Source organism: Dipodomys merriami, unplaced genomic scaffold, assembly GCF_024711535.1.
Source record: "Dipodomys merriami isolate MVZ:Mamm:240054 unplaced genomic scaffold, mDipMer1.0.p SCAF_34, whole genome shotgun sequence".
Taxonomy (NCBI): domain Eukaryota; kingdom Metazoa; phylum Chordata; class Mammalia; order Rodentia; family Heteromyidae; genus Dipodomys; species Dipodomys merriami.
Genome location: NW_027204937.1, coordinates 14,339,698 through 14,361,462, shown reverse-complemented (window position 1 = coordinate 14,361,462; position 21,765 = coordinate 14,339,698). Strand labels below are relative to the sequence as shown.

The 21,765-nt window shown below is 40.4% G+C and overlaps 1 protein-coding gene across 6 annotated transcripts in view; it reads left to right on the top strand.

The window, feature by feature from the left end:
- The window catches only part of LOC138803431 (CMP-N-acetylneuraminate-beta-1,4-galactoside alpha-2,3-sialyltransferase), a 179,641-nt gene that overhangs the window by 54,394 nt on the left and 103,482 nt on the right, over positions 1 to 21,765 (top strand). For 5 of the 6 annotated variants that reach the window (XM_069987433.1, XM_069987428.1, XM_069987431.1 and 2 more), the window contains exon 3: positions 6,906 to 6,953. The exons of the other annotated variant lie outside the window; for it this stretch is intronic. In XM_069987433.1, the coding sequence (XP_069843534.1) occupies positions 6,906 to 6,953 (48 nt within the window). The remainder of the gene's footprint in view (positions 1 to 6,905; positions 6,954 to 21,765) is intronic. 6 annotated transcript variants of the gene reach the window in all.

Genomic DNA, 21,765 nt, shown 5'->3' with positions numbered 1-21,765 from the left:
CCATGTCTCCTAATTCTTCCTTCACTCTGTGTTCCAAAAGACAGACCTGTCTACTTCACAGATGGGTAGTCAATATATGGATTGCCTTCCTTGAGCCAAGCAATCTCCCACAGTACAGTCCTTACAAGTCCAGTGGCTTCTACATGGTAGATATGTTGAATGCATACTTGACAGACACTACACCAAAATGCAATTCATTCACTGCATACTTGGTGCTTTAGAAACCTCTCTCCAATATGGCTAAGAAGACTGAGCCCCATTCTCTTTACTCTGTTACATTCTTTGTATGTGGTTTCGTAAACCAGACACAGGAAACATCTGACCATAATAAAAAATTTCCAGTAAATTCTAGATTTCTTCATTGAACAAGGCTACGTTGTAGTTTGGTCTAATGCCATTTGGTCACTTTTGCAACATACCACATGGCTGCCTCTGGCCTGGGAGCCAGGAACAGCTGGAAACTGGGATGCTTGAAATAAAAATAGCATATTTGTTAGCTGGAGAGAAAAGAGTCTGGATATTCGTGCTCTGTTTCTTTCAAAGCAAACTTCTCAATTTATTGAATCCAAAGTTTCTCCATTAGTTGTGAAATGTTTTACAAGTAAAATAATCTTACATTCTTTAGAATAAACACAAATAAAGACTAGCCAAACTGTTTATGAAGTCTGTGCCTTTAATCCTCAAAGCAAAAATGAATCTCATCTTACATATTTCTTCCTCCAGAAATATGAACCCTCTCACTTGCGTTATCTGAGTATTAAAGGCCTATGCTCTTAAGTTCATTGCATTACCATTGAAGATAATGTTTGCCAAGACTCTGATCATTATTCCAAGTAAGACTGCTGCTTCCTGGTGTTTCCATCCTGAGTACCCTTATCATACTTTATCTTAAACATCTACTAACTTTTCTATCTTCCTTGGTTGGAAGGCAAAGACTACCTCTTACTGGGCTCATTATCCCTATATCTGGCATAGGGCCTGGCATATCACAGGCACTTGATAATATTTGAAGGAAAGAAGGCAGAAGAAAAGGAAAGGCAAAATTCTATTGAGAGACTGATATAGTAGGGATAAATTAGAAAGATGACTTCTAACTAAAAAGATGGGCAGCCTTTCAGAACATACAGTAAGTAATGAAAGAGATCCTTTGGCATAGGTACTAGTGAATTAGAGGTTAAAATTTTAGAGCTGGATTAGGAATATTTTTTGTTGTTGCTAATTTTTTGGTACTAGGGTTTGAACTCAGAGCCTCATGCTCAGTAGTACCACTTGAATAATACCTCCAGCCTTGCCTTATGCTGTTTTTTTTTGTTGTTGTTGTTTGGTTTGGTTTGGTTTGGTTTGATTGGTTGTGAGGCTTTGAAACTCTGGGCCTGGACACTGTCCCTCGGCTCTTCAGCTCAAGATGAGTGCTCTACCAGTGGAGCCACAGTGTCACTTATGGTTTTTTGGTGGTTTATTGGAGATAAGAGTCTCATGGATTTTCCTGCCTGGGCTGGCTTTGAACTGCAATCCTCAGATATCAGCTTCCTGAGTAGCTAGGATTATAGGTGTGAGCTAGTTATTTTGTGTATAGAGTCTAGTGAACTTCTCTGCCCAAGCAGGCCCTGAACCATAATCCTTTAGGTTTCAGCCTCCTTAGTAGCTAGAGTTATAAAAGTGAGCTACCAGCACCATGCTAGAAAGTTATTTTTTAATTAATTAACTTTATTTATTTTGAGGCTAACTTTCACCGTGTTGCTCAGACTGGCCTTGAACTTAAAAGACTCAAGCAGTCCTCCCACCTAAGCCTTCCAAGTATCTGGGACTATTAGTGAGCTTCTCCCTTTTTCTGCTTAGCTTCTCTCTAGGATAAAAATAATGTGTATTTATTGTAGAATTCTTACAAAAATACTGAGAATAAACATAAGCTATAATTTTACCCACCCTGACATAACCAGTTAATTAACATTTAGTCATTTTTAGTCTTCAGTAAGCACCAGACTTTCAGTTAACTTTAACTTACTTCTTTTTTTACATTTTTTTTTCTTTACTGGAAAGTTTTTTGGTGTTTTTTTTTTTTTTGTACTTTTGTGGGGTGTTTTTTTTTTTGCGGGGGGGGGGCATCCGGTCGTGGGGCCTGAACTCTGGGCCTGGGCACTATCCCTCAGCTCTTCAGCTCAAGGCTAGCGCTCTACCACTTGAGCCACAGCGCCACTTCCAGCTTTTTTTCTTTTTGCTTATGTGGTGCTGAGGAATCGAACCCAGGGCCTCATGCATGCAAGGCAAGCACTCTACCACTGAGCCACCTTCCCAGCCCTGGGTTTGTTTTCTTTTTTAAGACAAAATCAAGATTGTTTCCGAGTATGAAGATGGTAAATTGCATTTGGAAAAATTATTGTCAACTGCAATAAAAAATTAGAGATTCTTTTTTTCAATTTTTGTTCTTCTGAGCAGTCAGCTCCTCAGAGGTCTGTTCTGGTCTTCCAGGTGGATGTGATCTGTCACCTAGACACTTCAGAGCATGCTTTCTGTACTCACTCTGGGCTGCATGTGTGAGCACTTTCATCTTCCCAGTATATGGCCAGGCTTGAATCCCTGTAACCTCACAGGACAAGAATGGTTCTGAATTAACTTGAACTGAATGAGATCAATATCCAGAATGGATGTTTTTTCCCCTCAACTTTTTATTTTTTTATTGCTATTACTAAGGTTGTACAGAGGAGTTACAATTTTAAAAGTCAGGTAATGAGTACATTTCTTTTTGGACAATGTCATCCCTTCTTTTTCTCTCCCCCAGTTTCCCAATAATACCATCTTTTTCATCTTTTTCTTTTTTTGTTTTCTGTTTTTTTTTGGTCGTGGGTCTTGAATTCTGGGCCTAGGTGTTGTCCCTAAGCTCTTCAGCTCAAGGTGAGCATTCTACCACTTGAGCCACAGCGCTACTTCCAGTTTTCTGGTGGCTAATTGGAGTTAAGAGCCTCATGACTTTCTGCCCAGGCTGGTTTTGAACTCCAGTCCTCAGATCTCAGCCTCCTGAATAGCTAGGATTACAGGTGTGAGCTACTGGAGCCTGGCAATAATATTGTCTTTAAATCAAAGACATTTAGCAGTTCATTCCTTAGCTTAATCAACACATTGCCATTTTTGTGTGTTAGTCACTGAGCTAGGCATCAAAGGACTTAAAATGAAGAAATAATTCTTGTCCTCAGGAAACTTGCAGCTAATGAAAGAAAAAGAGAAATCACAGATTTATAACACAGTCTAAAAATTTAATTATAGAAGTGCATTGTGGGTCTAAAGAAGATAGAGAACAGAATTGATCAGAGAAGGCCTCAAGAAGAGCAGATATTGCTGGGTACAATGGCTCACACTTAGCTACTTGGAGGATCACCATTCAAGGCTAGGCAAAAAAGTCATGAAACCAATAAAAAATAGGTACTGTGGTACATTCCTGTCATTCTAGGTCTCCAGGAAATGTAAATAGGAGGATCAAGGTCCTGGTTGGCCTGGGTATAAATGGTGACTATCTCAAAAATAATCAAAAAGTAAGAGTATGATTCAAATAGAGCAGCACCTGCCTAGCAAGCACAAGGCTGTGAGTTCAAACCCCAACTCTGCTAAAAGGAGAAGGAGAAAAAGAGGAGAAGGAAGAGTCTTTCTCCTCACCCCCTTTTGGTCTGGAGTTTGAACTCAGGGCCTGGGCAATATCTCTGAGCTTTTTTGCTCAAGGCTGGTTCTCTACCACTTTGAACCATTTAGCTCCACTTCTGGTTTGCTGGTGGTTAACTGGAGATAGGATTCTCATGGATTTTCTTACCAGGGCTGGCTTTGAACCATGATCCTCAGATCTTAGCCCCCTGAGTAGCTAGGATAACAGATGTGAACCACCAGTGACTGGCTGGAGGAGGAGTCTTAATAGAAAAGTGGGAGAAGTCTTTATGCATGTCTGTGACTAAAAACATGAGGATACACTTCTCTAGGAAATACAAGCAGTTTCGTATGTCTGGAACATGAGGCATATTAAGGTATCAGATGTGGGAAAAACAGGTAAAGAACTTTGCCTAACAGGCTACAGCAGGTCAGGGAAGGTTATTTTATTTTTTTATTAGCATACATTCATATGACAAGGTTACAGAAGGGCTTTAATGAGTCATATTATTTTTCATTAACATACATTAATATTTCCAGGGTATAAAAGGGTTTTAATCAATTACACAGTCCAGTATACTTTTTAGAAAAATCAATAAAAGGACAGATGGAAATAAGCTAAATTGGAGGCTGGGATGTGTGTGGTTAGGGGTTATCAGGGCCAGCACAGCAAAAAAGGATAGGCAGATGTTTAGAAAAGTAAATGATAGAGCCAGGAAGGAACTTAGTGTGGCTAGAGGTGGGACCTGAGATCAACTCTGAATGATTTGTAAATTTTAAATGAGTGAATTTTGAGGTATGTAAATTATACCTTAAATCTCTTTAAAAGGAAGAGATGAGACAAGTGAGAAATGTTGATAAAGGAGACTTTGCTTATATGAGCCAGGATGTTCAACCATCTGGTACTAATTGTGCCTCACATTTTTGTAAAACAATGGCAACTCTGTCTTTTCTACAGGTTTCAAGAAACCTGTAGGTTTCAATGCATGTGAATCTGCCCTTAACTGGTTAATTCAGAATATTTGTCTCCAGTTCCTAAGCAGAAACCATATCCCCCGGCTCTCTGCCACCTGGTTTCTTAGTAAACGTATGGTTGTGAGGAAATATAGTTATGAAGAATTGCCTGTGATTTCTGGTCCATTTATTTCTCTGGGCACTGTGATTCAGCAAATAATTACTAAGTGTCAGGTGTTGGCTGGTAGCATAGCAGTGAATAAAATAAAATGTTGTGTCTGCTTTTATGGAGCTTTTAGTCTAGCCCTGAGAACAGATGCTATTTACAGTTATGACAACTATTGTGTTGAATTTCCAATTGCAATTAGAGAAAATGATATACAAACAGATTTAAAGGACAATGCTGGGGTGAATTTGGCTAGATGCTAACCTTACATATATCTAGCTGATACTGCTTTGTAATGAGTGAGTCTTTTGAATCTGATCCCTTATGGGTCTGGGTTATTTTGGTGCCTCTTATAATTATAATTTTTGAGCTATGTATTAGTTTTATGTCATCACTTTGGATTGACTAGTTTAATAGCTTTATAAGAGTCATAGCTACTCAGTAGAAATTAGGCATGGTGGCACATGCCTATAATCCTAGGAAGATTACAGGGAGGCAGAGACAGAAGGAACAAAATTCAAGACCAGCTCAGGCAAAAAAAAAAAGTCAGTGAAACTACCTCATAAACAAGCCAGATATACAGATGTAGGGAAGTATCCCTATATTAGCTACAGAGGCAGAGGTAAGAGAGTCATGGTCTGAGGCTGGTTCCAGGGACAAACATGAGATCCTATCTGAAAAACGAAGGCAAAAAGGACTCTGAGTGTGGCTCAAGTGGTAGAATACCTGCCTAGTAAATGTAAAGCTCTTGAGTTCAGACATAAGGGGGGAGAGAAAGAAGGAGGAAAAAGGGAGGAAGGGAGGGAGGGAGACTAACTTGAAGATACAGACTTATACAGAGAAAGTTTTCTCTGATCATTGTAGTATTGGTTTGGACATTTGGTCTTTGAGTTGTTCTGAAATGTCTGGTCCCTCTTCAGGTCTCTACATGTGGCTTTCTCTCTTCCTGGAATGCCTATTCCATTCCTGGTAGTTTTGGCCCTCATTTACCCTTTAGCTACTAGTCCAAGTCAGAGAAGCCAACTTAGTTGGCCAACTCCATATTTAGTTTCTAGTTAAACAATTTATCCTTTGATAACTTCTTTTTCCTAGATTGATGGCAGGGAGATCCATGAGGGTAGAGACCAAGGTTTTTATGTTTGCTGCCATATTTCAAAGCTGTACTATAGTATCTTATACATAGTAGATGCCCAATAAGTATTTCCTGAACATTTGAATGAATAGAACGAATGCATACATTGTGAGCACTGAGTTTTGAAACTGTTCGTTTCTCCTTTTTTGCTCTGGCTGTTTGGGAGCTCTACTCTCCTTGATTAAAACTTCAGTGTTTGTAAATGTCCTAATGGCATGTATTTTTGCACTAACATTTCCCCATTATATGCTACTTTTCCTTTCTTTGATTTTCCATGTATTGTGAATTCTTATAGCCCACTCAGTCTTTTTGGAAGAAAAAAGTTACAAAAAAAATTGAATATGGAAGTAGAAAAAGGGAACAAAGAGGAAATGTCACTGCCTTTAACCTGATGCAGAAAGGATGTTTTATTTTGCTTTGTTTTATTTATTTATTTATTTATTTGAGACTTGAATTCAGGGCCTGGGCACTAGCTCTGAGATTTTGTGCTCAAGGCTAGTGCCCTACCACTTTGAGCTCCATGTCAGCTTTTTTTTTTTTTTTTTTTTGGGTCCGGTCATGGGGCCTGAACTCTGGGCCTGGGCGCTGTCCCTCAGCTCTTCAGCTCAAGGCTAGCACTCTACCACTTGAGCCACAGTGCCACTTCTGGCTTTTTCTGCTTTTATGGTGCTGAGGAATTGAACTCAGAGCCTCATGCATGCAAGGCAAGCACTCTACCACTGAGCCACCTTCCCAGCCCCTTTGCTTTGTTTTAATTGAGAAAAGGCAAAGATTTTTCACCCTAATCTTTCAGAAACACCTCTAGAGAACAAAAGTTTACCACTCTCTTGAGATGTTTTTCTGATTGTCAGGAGGCAAGGGATGGTGGGTGGCAGGACCTGTTGGCTCACTGGATGGGTGGGCCTGGGCCTTCATTAAGTTCCATCTTACCTGACTCTTCCCTGGGCAGTTTGGGTAGAGCCAGCAAGAGCTTGTTGTGTTACCGAAAGGAGAAAGAAATGAACTTGTCCTCTTGTGTTACAGATTCAGTGGTTCTTTCCTTTGACTCCGCTGGACAAACTCTAGGCTCAGGTACCAATTTTTCCCCCTCTATCATCTTTTCAGCTCCCAATATTGGCAATATGTGTAGTGAATCTGATGAGGTAAAAGTATGCGGGGAGGGCAAAGGACTATTTCAGAGTTGTGGGAAAGTCTCAAAAAGGCTTCCTAGGGCTTCTCAGGGATACATGTTTCAGAGCATTTTCTCAGTTGCTTTGAAAGTGTGTACTGATTGGCTGGGCATAGTGATATACATCTGTTACTGGGGAAGTGGAAGCAGGAAGATCAAGGGTTTAAAGTCATCCTGAGCAAAGTTAACAAGACTCTATCTCAAAACACAACACAACACAACAACAACAACAACAACAACAACGTATGCTGTGATACATGGCAACAAAGCAGTCCAGATTCATATGAAAGGATGTCTGTTTTCTGTGCTCATGTCCCACCTCAGTCACCTCAGAAAGTGGGGCAGAGGGTATCGAGAGACTCCATAGCCTGGGCATAATAAGCATCAGGACTCTCCCACAGAGTGCTAGGCTCTTTTCGTTTCCTGAGAACATACACATGTGTTTTTGTTTTGTTTTATATTGCAGTTTTGTTTTGTTTATTTGGCAAAACTGGATTTGAATTCAGGGCCTTGTGCTTGCTAGACAGGCTCTCTTGCACTTGAGCCATACCTCCAGGCCACCATTCTGTGGAATGTTGTTACACACATCCTCCATGTGCATAAGTACTGACCTTCCCCAGGAGAGGAGTACCACTCTTGACTGTACACTTGTAACAGATACAGGCAAGCAACACTTTCCCCTCTTTTTGCTGTGTTTACAGTGTAGGGCACACAGACTGGTACATCACCCTTTGAACCCAGACTCACCAGGCCAGGGAAGATGGCTTTTCCAGTTTGGGGCAATCCTCTTGCCCCATACTTCAGTAAATGCTGGCAGTAAGCAAGGAGAGTGGCTGCTTTTACTCCTCAGGCTGCTTTCTCTGTTGGAGCTTAGAATGATTTTGTATGGGGAAAGGCATCATTATACATTAGGCCTGTGTGTTTAGTGGATATGAGTCTGTGCACGCACGTGTGCACGCGCACATACACACCCACACACCCACCATGAGGTTCAGACAGTTATGGTAGAGTAAACAAGAAGAAAGAAAAACTATATTCAGAGAATATGGTTATGGCCACTTTGCACCAACAATTTGTACCTTGTGCTGGGAACTTAATGTACCAGACAATTACTCCTCATGATTCAAAGCTTTTACACCTTTGGTTATATTAAAGAAACTTATGCCCAAAGATGTGCAATAACCTATTAAGGCCATTCAGCTCCATGTGACTCTAGAACTCATACTCTCTCCTTATGCTGTTATCTCACACCTGGTGGAGGTTCTTGAGGTACCTCCACCAAAATGCTGCTGCAAAAAGGCACTTCCAGATAGAGTAGACAGACAGGAAGGTGTCTTAAAAAAAAAAAACCCCAATAGTTGTATCTATTTGATATAGGAAAAGATTGATTAATGTTGCTACATTAAATTAGAACATACCAATATGGCTCATACATCTTTTATGCTCATATGTTCATTGATTTGTTGCCAGAAAAATAGAAATAGAGACAATCATTTTGCCTGTGAAATCTCTTTTTTTGTTTTTTGGGGTTTTTTTTGTTGGTTATGGGGCTTGAACTCTGGGCCTGGGCGCTGTTCCTCAACCTTTCAGCTCAAAGCTTGCACTCTACCACTTGATCCACAGTGCCACTTCCAGTTTTTTCTGCTTGTGTGGTGCTGAGCAATCAAACCCAGGGCCTCATGCATGCAAGGCAAGCACTCTACCACTGAGCCACCTTCCCAGCCCCCAAACATTATTTGTAAGGAAACAGGTTCTCAGATAGCTTGGGTTTTTCATATGAAACCATGGATTTGTGATGAAACTCCCTTATCACCTTTCCTTATGAAATCCCTACACTGACAGGTAGTGATACTACTGCCAGAAGTCCCCAGTACAAGTTTAGAGCCTGTATCCATTCATCTCTAAAAAAATCTGAATAAATTTCCAAAGGGAAAAAATACTACGTTAAAATTGCCATGCCTCAATTTGAGACTACCCTGGGCTATGTAGCAAGACTCTTGTCCCAAAAAAACAAGAGCTGGAAATGTAGCTCAGTAGCTAAGCACTGGCCTGGTATGTACAATGCCCTGGGTTCTAGTCCCAGCACTGCCACCCCCAAATGTTAACCACTTCTCTTAACCAAAAGACTGTATTGAGAATGAAAAAAAAGATATTTATAACATGATTGACAAAGGTTTTGTTGGTTTTTTTGTTTGTTTGTTTGTTTTGGCATGGGGCTTGAACTCAGGGCCTGAGCACTGCCCTTGAGATTTTTTTACTCAAGGCCAGCACTCTACCACAGCGCCGCTTCTAGTTTTCTGGGGGTTAATTGGAGATAAATTCTCATGGACTTTCCTGCCCAGGCTGGCTTTGAACCGTGGGTCTTCAGATCTCTGCCTCCTATGTAGCTAAGATTACAAGCATGAGCCACCGGCACCCAGCCTAGACAAAGGTCTTTATTCCAGAACAAAGAACTACAAAAATCAATAGGAATAAAGAAATTACTTAGAAACACAGAAATGAGGAAAAGACTTGAACAGGCATTTCATGAAAGAAGAAACCCATATGGCCAATAAACATATATTAAGGTGTTCAATTTTATTAGTACTTGTAGAAATGTAAACTAAAACTCAGTGAACTATCACTACATATCTCTTACGCAGCAAAACTTGTAAAGTTTTAACAGTCTAGTGTGAATAAAGATATGATCTAGTGGAAATTCTTCTGGCTAAAGGGAAAATTGGTACAGCTACTTTGGAAAAATTGATGATAGTGTCTAGCTAATTTGAAAAAAATATATGATCTATGACCTCACAGTTTCTCCCTTAGGTATCTTTCCTACAGAATACACATACACACACACTCAAACCTGCACACACAATACACACACATATATCTGTATAAGGATATATATGCAAGATGCATGTTTCAGAATAAGTGTTCATATTGCCAAAAGCAATCCACATACCTAAAGTGAATATTCAAACTCTTATATTCAAGTAGAATAGTAAAATTAGCCAACACACATAGATGCAGAAACTTTTATTAATTTTAAAGACATGTTATGTTAAAGAAATCAGATAAAACAATATATTTTGGTTTTCTACTTTTATAAAATTCAAAAACAAGTAAAATTAAAACATTTGTTTAGGGGCTGGGAAGGTAGTTCAGTGGTAGAACGCTTGCCTTGCATGTGTGAGGCCCTGGGTTCAATTCCTCAGCACCACATAAGCAAAAAGAAAAAAGCCAGAAGTGGCACTGTGACTCAAGTGGTAGAGCGTTGGCCTTGAGCTGAAGAGCTGAGGGACAGTGCCCAGGCCCAGAGTTCAGGCCCCATGACCGGACCCAAAAAACCAACAACAACAACAAAAAAAAAAACATTTGTTTAGAGCACAATTCAGTGTTAAAACAAAAGCAAGGAATTGAATTCCATAATCACTGGGATGGCAGTATTCAAGGGATGTGTTAAGAGATGGGCACATGGAAGCTTCTAGAATGTTGGTGTCTTCTTTCTAGTGATATGAGTGAAATTACTAAGGCTTTTCTTCTAAACTGTACACTTGTGGGTTTGAGTTTGTTGTTGTTGTTGTTTTTTGGTAGTACTGGGGTTTGAACTCAGGGCCTTGTGCTTGCTAGTGTTCTACTACTTGAGTCATATCTCAGGTTCTGCTCTTTGCTGGTTATTTTGGAAATGGAGTCTTGGTGGACTTTTCTATCTGGATTACCCTTGAGCTGTTGTCCTCCAGATCTCAGCTTCCTAAACAGCTAGAATTACAGGCATGAGCTACTAATGCCTGGCTCATTTTAGGTTTTTGTGTACTTTTCTTTTTATTTATTTATTATTTATTTATTTTTCTTATTTTTTTTTTTTTTTACTTATACACAGGGCATATCTTGAGTTGTCAGACATGGCATAAAATGTTCCTATGTACAAAAGGGTCAAGAAGCAGCACCCTAGGTAAGGGTTGCCTGGAAAAAAGGAGGGGAACATTATTATGTGTCAGACAGGGTTCTCCATATTTTTACATGTACTAAGTTAGACACTTGTAATCCCCAATTTTCAGTTTAAGGAATTGACATAAATAAAGTTTTATATATATATATGTATATATATAACTGTAAGTTATATCACTAAATATATATATATATATATGTTATAATAAATAAAGTAACTTGTGCAACATCAAACAGCAAGCAAATGGCAGAATCAGTATTTTGGATTTAGGTACTCTAGCTCAAGTCTGTATTCTTATCTAAATAGTTCTCACTTGTTCTTTCCTTTTTTTTTCTTTTTTTTTCCCCTCATCAGTGTTGGGGCTTTAACTCTGGGCCTGGGCACTGTCCCTCAGCTTTTCAGCTCAAGGCAAGCACTTTACCACTTGAGCCACAGTGCCACTTCTGGTTTTCTGGTGGTTAATTGGAGATAAGAGTCTCATAGACTTTCCTGTCTGGCTGGTTTTGAACCGAGACCCTCAGATCTTAGCTTCCTGTGTAGCTAGGATTATAGATGTGAGCCACCAGCACCTGGCAATTCTTGCTTTTTCTATTCTCATTAATCTTTAGTTCTTGATCCTTAGCCTTTTTTTTTTTTTTTCTCTTAGAGGACAGGTACAGTGGTCATACCTATAATCCCAGCTACTTGGGAGGTAGAGATCAGAAGGATCACAGTTTGAGCCCAGCTCAGGTAATTAGTTAGTGAGACCCTCAACAAACAAGTGAGGTTGTTGGTCCATACCTGTGATCCTTGCTATGCAGCAGGCAGTAGATAAGGGGAACACAGTCTGAGGATGGCAGTAGGCAAACATAAAATCTCACCTGTAAAATAAGTGAAACAAAAAGTTCTGGAGATAGTGCTCAACTCTTAGTGCCTGCCTAGCTGTGTTCAAACCTCAGTGCGCGTGCGTGCGTGCGCACGCGCACGCACACACACACACACACACACACACACACACACACACACACACAGTTTAATATGCAAATAGCTATGGACTATGGAATATGGCTCCTAGTGGAGTGTTGATTTAAAGTCAGCTTTAAATCAGAATTGTGTCTGTTTACCTTATTCTCAGTTCTGCCTTATTCTTTCTCCAATAAGCATTTGCTAGCAGTTTTGCTATCTCATGCTCTGATCAGTCCTGGCTGGAGTCATAGGAGGAAGAGCTGGGTGGAGTCCTCATAGCAGCCGCTTTGTACATTGGGGGTAGCACATTGCCAAAGACATTTTAAAACTTCAGCAAGATAACTTTGGACTTGAGCCCTACTTTGCTTTCTTTCTGTTAGTGTGGCCAATTAAAAGTAGGAAAAAAGATACCAGTTTCAGATAAGATAGAGTGAGTTTATGCACACTGTCTTGGTCACTGAGTGCAGCTAACAACCTAGACAGAATGCACTTCGGAGCTATTTGAAGACTCTGAAGCATAGCATAAATAGTAGCAGACAGATTGGGAAGAAAACCAGAATTCAGTATGTTACCAAACTAGCAGTGTATCTCCCAGTTTTCCTCCAGTATTCTATAATCTGAATTCAGGACTTAGCCCAACACGTGGTGAACAGCAGGGTACAACAAAAATCTCTAGTTATGGTTCTGAGTGAGAAAAGGAATCCTAAGTCTCAGGTGGAGGGGGAAAATTCACAGATTTTTTAATTAATCCCTTTCTGTTTCCTCATTGCAGTCCCCAGGTGGCCCCACAGTGTTGGTGGCAGTGACAGCAGTGGCAGTAAGGTCTTAGAGGCTTAAAACCAAGAGCCCTCTTCTGAGGGTTGTTGTCCCAAAAGGATGGAGTAGTTTGATTGCTTTTTTCTCTCTCCGGTTCCTACTACTTGGCCTCTGATTAGGAAATTCATAGCAGAACGTATTGACTGTAGTCCCAGCTTTCTGGCCAAGACCAAGATGGGAGGCCCAAGAAAGCACACGGGAGAAAACAGGGAGGGAGGAGATACTCAAAGAAAGCAACCCCAAAAACTGAGAGAAGTGATCCAAGGGACAAACCACTTCTCAAGTCCCAGCCTGGACACTGGGGGGCGCACAGTGAGGACACATCTGAATTGGCATTAAAAGTGGAGCTGACATTGAAGCCACAGCCCACCAAGGGCTGGTTCTAACTTGCTGCCTGAACCTAACCTGTTCAATTGTCTGCTGAAACAAAAATAACACCCTCTACTGCATTTAAACAAAACCTAGGGCTTTTAAAGAATTTATTTCAAGACATAATAGTTTCATAACATGATATTCAAAATATCTAGGATATAAGCCAAAATTTACCATTTTACAAAGAACCAGAAAAATCTCAACTTTCATGGCAAAGACAATAGTTGGTAAGATGGCACGGATGTTGGAATAATCCAACAAGACTTTATTGTAAACGTGTTCCTAAAAGTAAAGGCAAACACTGTTGAAATTAACAAGATAGAAAAATCTTGGCAAAAACGTATTTTTTTAAATGCACTAAATACAAGATGACATAAAAAATCAGTATATTTAAAAATAAAGCAATAGAAACAACCCAATTTGTCCAACAGGTGAAAAATATTTTAGAAGTTGAACAGAGCTTCAGGGACTTGTGGGACAAACCTAAATATTTGCCCTAAGAGATCTAGAAGAAGAAAAACAGTGCAATCCAAGTGTAGTTTAGTCTGGAGATGGAAGACCAGTTCAATATTTAAAAATCAATCAGAGCAAGGCACCAGTGGCTCATACCTGTAATCCTAGCTACTCAGGAGGCTGAGATCTGAGGATCATGGTTCAAAGCCAGCCCAGGCAGGAAAGTCAGTGAGACTCTGATCTCCAATAAACCACCAGAAAACCGGAAATGGCGCTGTAGTTTAAGTGGTAGAGCAATTGAATGATAAAGCTCAGGGACAGTGCCCTGGCCCTGTGTTTAAGCCTGATGACTATGATGACAAAAAGGTGGGGGGGGGGGGGGCCGCTGGGGATGCAGGGTAGTGGTAAAGTACTTGCTTAGGCTTACATGACGCTGAGGGTTCAATTTCAGTTCCCAATCCCACACACATTACCCCCCCCATCAGTCAATCTAATCCATCTTGTTAATAGTCTAAGATAAAAAGACATTGTTATATTAATTGAGGATAAAAGAGAATTTCACAAAATTCAATATCCATGATAAAACTTCTCAGCAAACTCAGGAACTTCTTCAAACCTGATTCAGTACATCTAGACAAACCTCTAGCAAACATCTTTACCTTGTGGTGAAGACTGCTCTGCCCTAACATCAGGAACTGAAAGTCCAGACGGTAAATCAAAAAAGGAATGAAAAGGAGTGTACAGATTAGGAAACAAGAAATTAAACTCATCCTTCATAAATGATTGTCAAATATATAATCCCAGGAAATCTACAACAAACTAACAACTAATAACTGAGTTGAGCAAAATAATTAGGATATAAGTACAAAACCCAAAAGTTAATTGTGTTCTTATATATTATCAAAGAACAACTGAAAAACAATGTTAAAAATGCACAATAACTTTCAAAACCAAAAATAATTATATATGCATCAAATTTAATGTGTATAGGTTCTATGTTCTTTTCCTTTGTTTTTTTTTTCCCATCTGTCTAAACTCTTAAAACCACAAACCTAGGAGTCACCTTCATTGTTCCATTTTCTACCTTCAGAATGTGACCCTATCCAGCCACTTCTTTCTAGCACTTACTGTCCAAGTACCATTTTTTTTCTCCTGGACTGGTAAACGCCTTCTAACTGGGCTGGGCTCATGAGAAATCCCTTCTTATTGTAGCTAAAATAATGTCCTAGAAACAGGTCATGTTTATTACTACTGAAATCTCTTCAGTGGCCTTATAGCATACATGGAATAAAGTCCCAACTGTAGCACTAAGGCTGTACTCCCTATTTATCTCCATAGTTACACTGAAGTCCACTTCTTCCCACTGCTCTCAAGCCACATTGGTATTCTGCTATTCCTTCAAGATGCCAAGCCCCGTTTCAAAGCTTTTGTGCTTGCTGTTTCTTTATCTGTATTGCTCTTTCCTCCTGAACTACAGGACTCTCTTACAGTCTCATTCCACACTCACCCCCCCAGAAAGGCCTTCCCAAACCACTTTATCCAAAACAGTCTATTATCCTGCTGTCCTACCTTCTGAAAAACTCTTATCTTTATTTGTTCTTAGCCCTCACCCTTTGAAACCATCTTCTTGTTTACTTACATTCCACCAGTCTTTCCTAGTAGAATGTAGGCTTCATTTGGCCTAGGGCCTTGTTTTTCATGGTAGAATATTTCCTGACACATAAGTGCTTAGTAAATATTTGAATGAAAAGTAGAAAATGAGGAACAAATATTCATGAGAAACAAAAGTATTCATCACTTAATGAATATTTAAGGATAAACAAGTAATGTTAGATCATGCAGTGGAATTATGTGGTCATTGTTATTGACATGTAATATGTCCACAATATTGTGTGAACAAACCCAAAACACACAGCAAGTATATTATGAGGCCATGTGTGAAGTAAAATCATATATATGTATTTACATACATATTTATAGAAAGACAAATTTCAGGTAAAATAGTTGCCAAAATGTTTCTAGCAGTTATCTGCAGGTAATGGAAATTTCAAATCGTTTCTACTTAATTTTTTGTGTTTTTTTTAATTTGAATTTTTAAATTGGACATGTGCTGTTCTTACAAGTGAGAAGAAAATGTTACTTTTGCCTGGGGAGGAGGACTCTTATTTTGTTTGGTAATTGCTTGGTGAACAACTTAGTCTGTTCAGCTTACTATAGCAAAAATATCTTAGGCTGTACAAGTTACAAATGACAGAAATTTACTTATAATTCTAAAGGCTAGCAAGGCCAAGATCAGGGTGCCAGGAGATTAAGTGTCTGGTGAAGACCCATAAATCATGGATGATCTCTTCTCTGTGTCCTCATGTAGCAGAAGGGGCAGACAGCTGACAGGCTCCCTGAAGTCTTCCCCCCTTACTCCTACCACCCACCCGCAGTACTGGGATTTGAATTTAGGACCTCACACTTCTAGCCATGTTCCCAGCTCTGTTTTTTGGTAGCTGTTTTTAGGATAAGGTTCTGCTTTCCATCCAGGCATGTTCCTGGATTGTGTTCTACCTACTTTGGGCTTTCCGTAGTTGCTGGAATCACAGGTGCATGCCACTGCATCTAGTTTTCCTCTGTGGAGATGAAGTCTTGCATAATTTTCTGCCCAAACTGGCCTGGAATCACAATCCTCCCAATCTTAGCCTCCCGAGTAGCATACTCCACTCCCAGGGATACACCACTTCACCCAGCTCTGAATTGAGAAGGAAGTTTTGCAAATATTTCTGCTGGGCTAGCCTAGAATCTTGATTCTCTCTAGCTCAGCCTCTCAAGTACCTAGGATTCAGGTGTGCACTACCAGCACCTGGCCTGAAGTCTCCTTTATAAGGATACTAATCCCACTCACTGAGGCAGAGCACTCATGATGTAGTCATCTCCTAAAGGTCCTACCTCTTAAGAGCATTGTTTTGGGGATTAGGTTCCGTACCTGAGAGGGGATACCATCATTCAGCCAAAGCAGTGAGGATACTTGCCTTATGTAATCTACCAGGTGACAAGCTCCATGATATTGAAGCCATAAACTGTACAGTGAATCATTTTTTCCTGTTTTCTATGCCAGCTTCTCTTTGACATTCTGTCTCATCCTACAGCCTAGTGAGGATGCCCTGGTATGGTGTGAATACAATTGATTTTAAAAGTACGATTGAAAATGTACTCATTATCTTGCCCATGTAATTGTAACCCCTCTGTACAGTATTTTCACAATAAAAAAAAATATATAAAAGTACAATTGACTTTACCTCAATTATTCAGCCCTAGACATCACCCACTGTTTTCCCAGGACAGATACAGTGACTTTTTGGGCTATAGTGTGAAGGGCTTTTGCTTATGCATAGGCCTGGGTGCCTTCTGTAGTCTGTGATCTTTTACTTGACACCAGGGAGGTCCTATACTCATTGGCCAATGTAGTGCTGCTACACTGGAACATAGCTGTGAGGAGCTTGTCTCCCTATGTGTCTCTGTCATATCAGATGCTTCGTGCCAGACCTCTCATCTCCCCCACAACACCACACACACACACATACACACACATTCTCACACACACACACACACACACACACACACACACACATACGCATGTGCATGCCCACAGACAGACACACACACACAGACACACACAGGATTGGATTTTAGTTTGTGAATTTCTAAGTTATTTTACCAGGTTAGTTAATTTGGTCTAGGATACTGGGATTTTCTGTTTGTTTTAGAAAACGGCTTTTCCTATTTTAGTTTGTCTTTGATTAATTGATCTCATGTCGTGGCTTATTTCCCTGTCTTGAAAGGATATGAAAAGCATTTGCACTTTGGCCAGCCCCTCTCCCATGATTCATGTGTGGCATGGCTCAGGTCTTCTGACATCACCCCTGGGGCAGCGAGTGGGACACATAATTGCTTTCCCGTCAGCTCTCATAAAATGAGATCTGAGGGTTACAGTTCAAAGCCAGCCCATGAGACTCTTTATCTCCAGTTAATCACCAGAAAACCAGAAGTGACACTGTGACACTGTGGTAGAGCACTTGCCTTGGGACAGCGCCCAGGCCCAGAGTTTAAGCCCCACAACCAACAAAAATAAAATAAATTATATTTATAGCATATGATAGTTTTTTCCTCTCAAAATGATGATACTGAATTTTTTAACAGCATAATACTATAAACAGATTTCAAATCTAGTGTCATTCTCTTATATCAAATATTTCAAGTTAAAGCAAAGCTCATTGTAAAATTTACCCTAATTTTCAGAGTACTTACATGCATCTGGCTTGGAGACTATAAAAGGCTACAGTAACAACGAATATGCATGGATATGGGTATATGTGAAGACAGGTGTTTTGTCCTTCACCTACAGCTATACTCTGGTGGGTAACCTTACCTAGCCTACCTGTGTCTGCTCTGAGACTCTTGGGCAATCCTCCACTCCATGAGCTCTAAGACCCATGCCTGTTCAGCTCTTTCAACATTGGCTAGAGGCCTGGTTTCTGTTCTAGAGGCCTTGTTCTAACCACAGTGAGGACCAGGCTTTTTCCTAAGATGGGAGTCTATAACTTCCCTGAAACTATAGCCTGAAAGCAGAATCAGTGTACGAAGTGTGATCTGTGAACTCCTGGCGGCAGAGTTTCCTTGGAGCCATTTCAAATGTCTTTAAGGTCATAATTATCACATAAGCTACCAAGATTTTCTTTCCTTTTTCCACTGATGATTCTAAAGCAAGACTGGCTAGACTCCTTGTGTTTTTTATTTTAAAAAATGCACCAGCACTAAACTATACTTGTAAACATTGTCAATTTTTTTGTGGCCACATACAGAGTAAAAGGGAGGAAGCAGGAGGGAGGAAAGAAAAAAGGCGACCAGTTCTCAAGGAAGCAGTAGAAATTATTTACTTACTCACTTACTTTGAAGTGCTAAGAATTGAACCCAGGGCCTCACACATGCTAGGCAAGTGCTCTACCATTTAGAATACCTGTAGCCCAGCAATTACTAAATTCATTAGAGTTCTTGCCTCAGGTACACATTTTTAATATTCTGGGTGGTGAAATAAGAAGTATTCATGGCACCTTTGCTGCATACTGAGTACAGCAGTTGCCTTGAGGAAAAATGCTGGTGTGCTTGTGCTGCCAACAGAACTCTACATTTTTTTTTTTTTTTATAGAACACCATTTTTACTTAAAAGAACACCTAATGGCCAGACTATGGCATTTGGAACTTTGTAGTTTGATAGACATTTCCTCATTAATGGAAGTGAGCATATCCCTTCAAGGAAAGTAACTGGCAGTATTCATTGCCAATGATTAAACGTGAACATTCAAGTGAGAATTAAGGTTTTAGAAAACATGTTTCTGAGCTGGGCGTTGGTGGCTTATGCCTGTAATCCTAGCTTCTCAGGAGGCTGAGATCTGAGGATCCCAGTTCAGAGCCAGGCCAGGCAGGAAACCCCACAAGACTTTTTTTTTTTTGGGGGGGGGAGAGGAGGGATCCAGTCGTGGGCCCTGAACTCTGGGCCTGGGCACTGTTACTCAGCTCTTCAGTTCAAGGCTAGCTCTCTACCACTCTGAGCCACAGCGCCACTTCCGGCTTTTTTTTTCTTTTTGCTTATGTGGTGCTGAGGAATCGAACCCAGGGCCTCATGCATGCAAGGCAAGCGCTCTACCACTGAGCCACCTTCCCATCCCTCTGCAAGACTCTAATCTCCAATAAACCACTCAGAAAACCAGAAATGGTGCTGTGGCTCAAGTGTAGAGCACTCACGTTGAGCGGGAGAGCTGAGGGACAGTGCCCAGGCCCACAGTTCAAGCCCCAGGACCAATAAAAAACAACAACAACAACAACAAAAAAAACATGTTTCTGCTGGATAACTTCCCAGTACTTAATTTAATTAGATAAAAATGGGGGAGTGACTATGTTGAGCCTCCCAGGTGATCTGTATCAGAAATGTCCCCTGCATTCTTGAAAATAATAGGCATTCTCCATTTGTTACATGTAAGGTTCTCTGTCACTTCAAATTTAGCAACTGCTCTGTCACATCTGAATTCTCACAAATTTTGTGTTTTTTTTTTTAAACCAGTTTATGTGTTTCACATTATGATCACAGGAGACTTAACTGTGTATTTGTCTCTGTAATTTGGTTAATTCTGCTTTGTATAGGAAAGTTTTATTATTAGGTGCATGCACACTTGGATGCATGCCTTGTTTTTGTCCAGTTTCCCAAGCTTTCAGGAGTTTGTATAATTTCTCCAAATTTTTTCCAGTAATTTTTGTAAATCTTTTACTATGACTGAAAAGTCTTAACATCCTTTGAAGGGCCAGTAGAAGCATTAACAGTTAATTTCAAACGTTTTAGCATCTGAAAAAACACTTTGTGGATTCTATACACTGAGCTGGTGCAGGTGCAGTAGGAGAAGGGTACAGATTTGCATCACCCAGGCCACTTCTCACCTAGAGCCCAGCAGAGGACGGGTGCTTCTCAGTGGTGGTTCCCTTATCCTGGGCGGAGGCAGGACGCCTAAGCCAACCAGACTAAACATTTTTCTTTCATGGCAGCTGCTGGCTTGTTGCTTTGATGCCTGAGAGGAGAGGATCTTCTGGTGATAAGAAAGTTCTTGTAACGGGCTGCTGGTTGCCCACACCTGTAATCCTAGCTACTTAGGAGGCTGAGATCTAAGGACGATAGTTCAAAGCCAGCCTGGGCAGGAAAGTCCACGAGAATTTATCTCCAATAACCCACTATAAAACCAGAAGTGGTGCTGTGGCTCAAGTAGTAGAGCGCTTGCCTTGAGCTGAAGAGCTCAGGAACAGCGCCCAAGCCCAGAGTTCAAGCCCCACGACTGGGAAAAAAAAAAATCTTCATGTGAATATCCATACTAACTGTATCTGGTGGGCTCAGAGTCCTAGAAAGTTATGTTTTTAGTACAAATTTGGGATCCGTGCATGCTGGTGAGACCAAGACTTGCCTGCCAGCTAATCCTGGCCTTCCTAGTTGCTCTCTTTTCCATTATACACTTCCTAAAGATTATGTTAAGCTTTCCTTCTAATCAGGAAGCTGAACAATACAAATATCAGATCCTCAGAAACCTGAACATATGGCTAGAATGGAGAGCAAAACCTTAGTCAGGTAGAATCCGTGATTGGAGGCTCAGGAAGTCTTTGTAGAAGAGGTCAAACTTCAGGCCTTCATAAATGATGGAAAGGAATTACTCTTGCAAATTGGGAGTTCTCAGTAGATGATGTGATTATCAGCTCTAAATGAGGTGTCAAATTCTAAACAAAAGAAAACGCCCTAACCAAGCCAGTCAGGGTGGCTCACATCTATAATCCTAGCTACTCAGTGGGTTGAGATCTGAGGATCATGGTTCAAAGCCAGCCCAGGCAGACTTTTATCACCAGTTAACCAGCAAAATGCCAGAACTGGAGGTGTAGCTCAAGTAGTAGAATGCCAACCTTAAGTGAAATACCCATGCAAGAGTGCAAGGCCCTAAGTTCAAGCTCTAGTACTGGCACTAAAAGTAAAAAATACAGAAAAGGGGAAAAAAGAAAGCTACAACTACTGTGTAAGACTAGATGCTTGCTCTAATTCTATAACTTCTTATTATAAGTGACTATGTAATTTTTATTACCCTAGAGGTATTAAGAACTCCTCTGGACTTTCCATACTGAAAACATTTTAAGGGCACAGGAGTGAAAATGAAGGTGATTTCTGTGGTTATCCCCCAATGTATTCCACATGTACAAAAAACCTGTTGCACTGACTTAACAGAGCAATTTGCCTGATTAGGTTTTGTTTGTGTGTTAATGGTTTCCATACCAAACTTTGGATAGAACCAGAGTACTTAGGGTTTCAAGGGCTGCCAGAACTTACCAGAATGTCATCAGGCTTCCCTCTTCTGGCTTTACCTTCTGTAGAAGAGCTTTCTTCATAACTGGCAACGTGATACCAGCAACTGATAGATGCACATCTTCAGCTTTGCTAGGTCAAAGTGACTAACTGGGCCCCTCAGTTCCTGATGCAAAATCCAAGGGGAAGGAGAATGGGGGCAGGGCTTGCTTGCAGCAGATTTTCTCTCTGGATCTCAGATGTTGAGGAGAGGTTAGTGAAAATGATGAGTCCCCGTGACAGACATGGTTAGAAGGAGCAGTTTTTCTCTGTAAGTACCTAGATG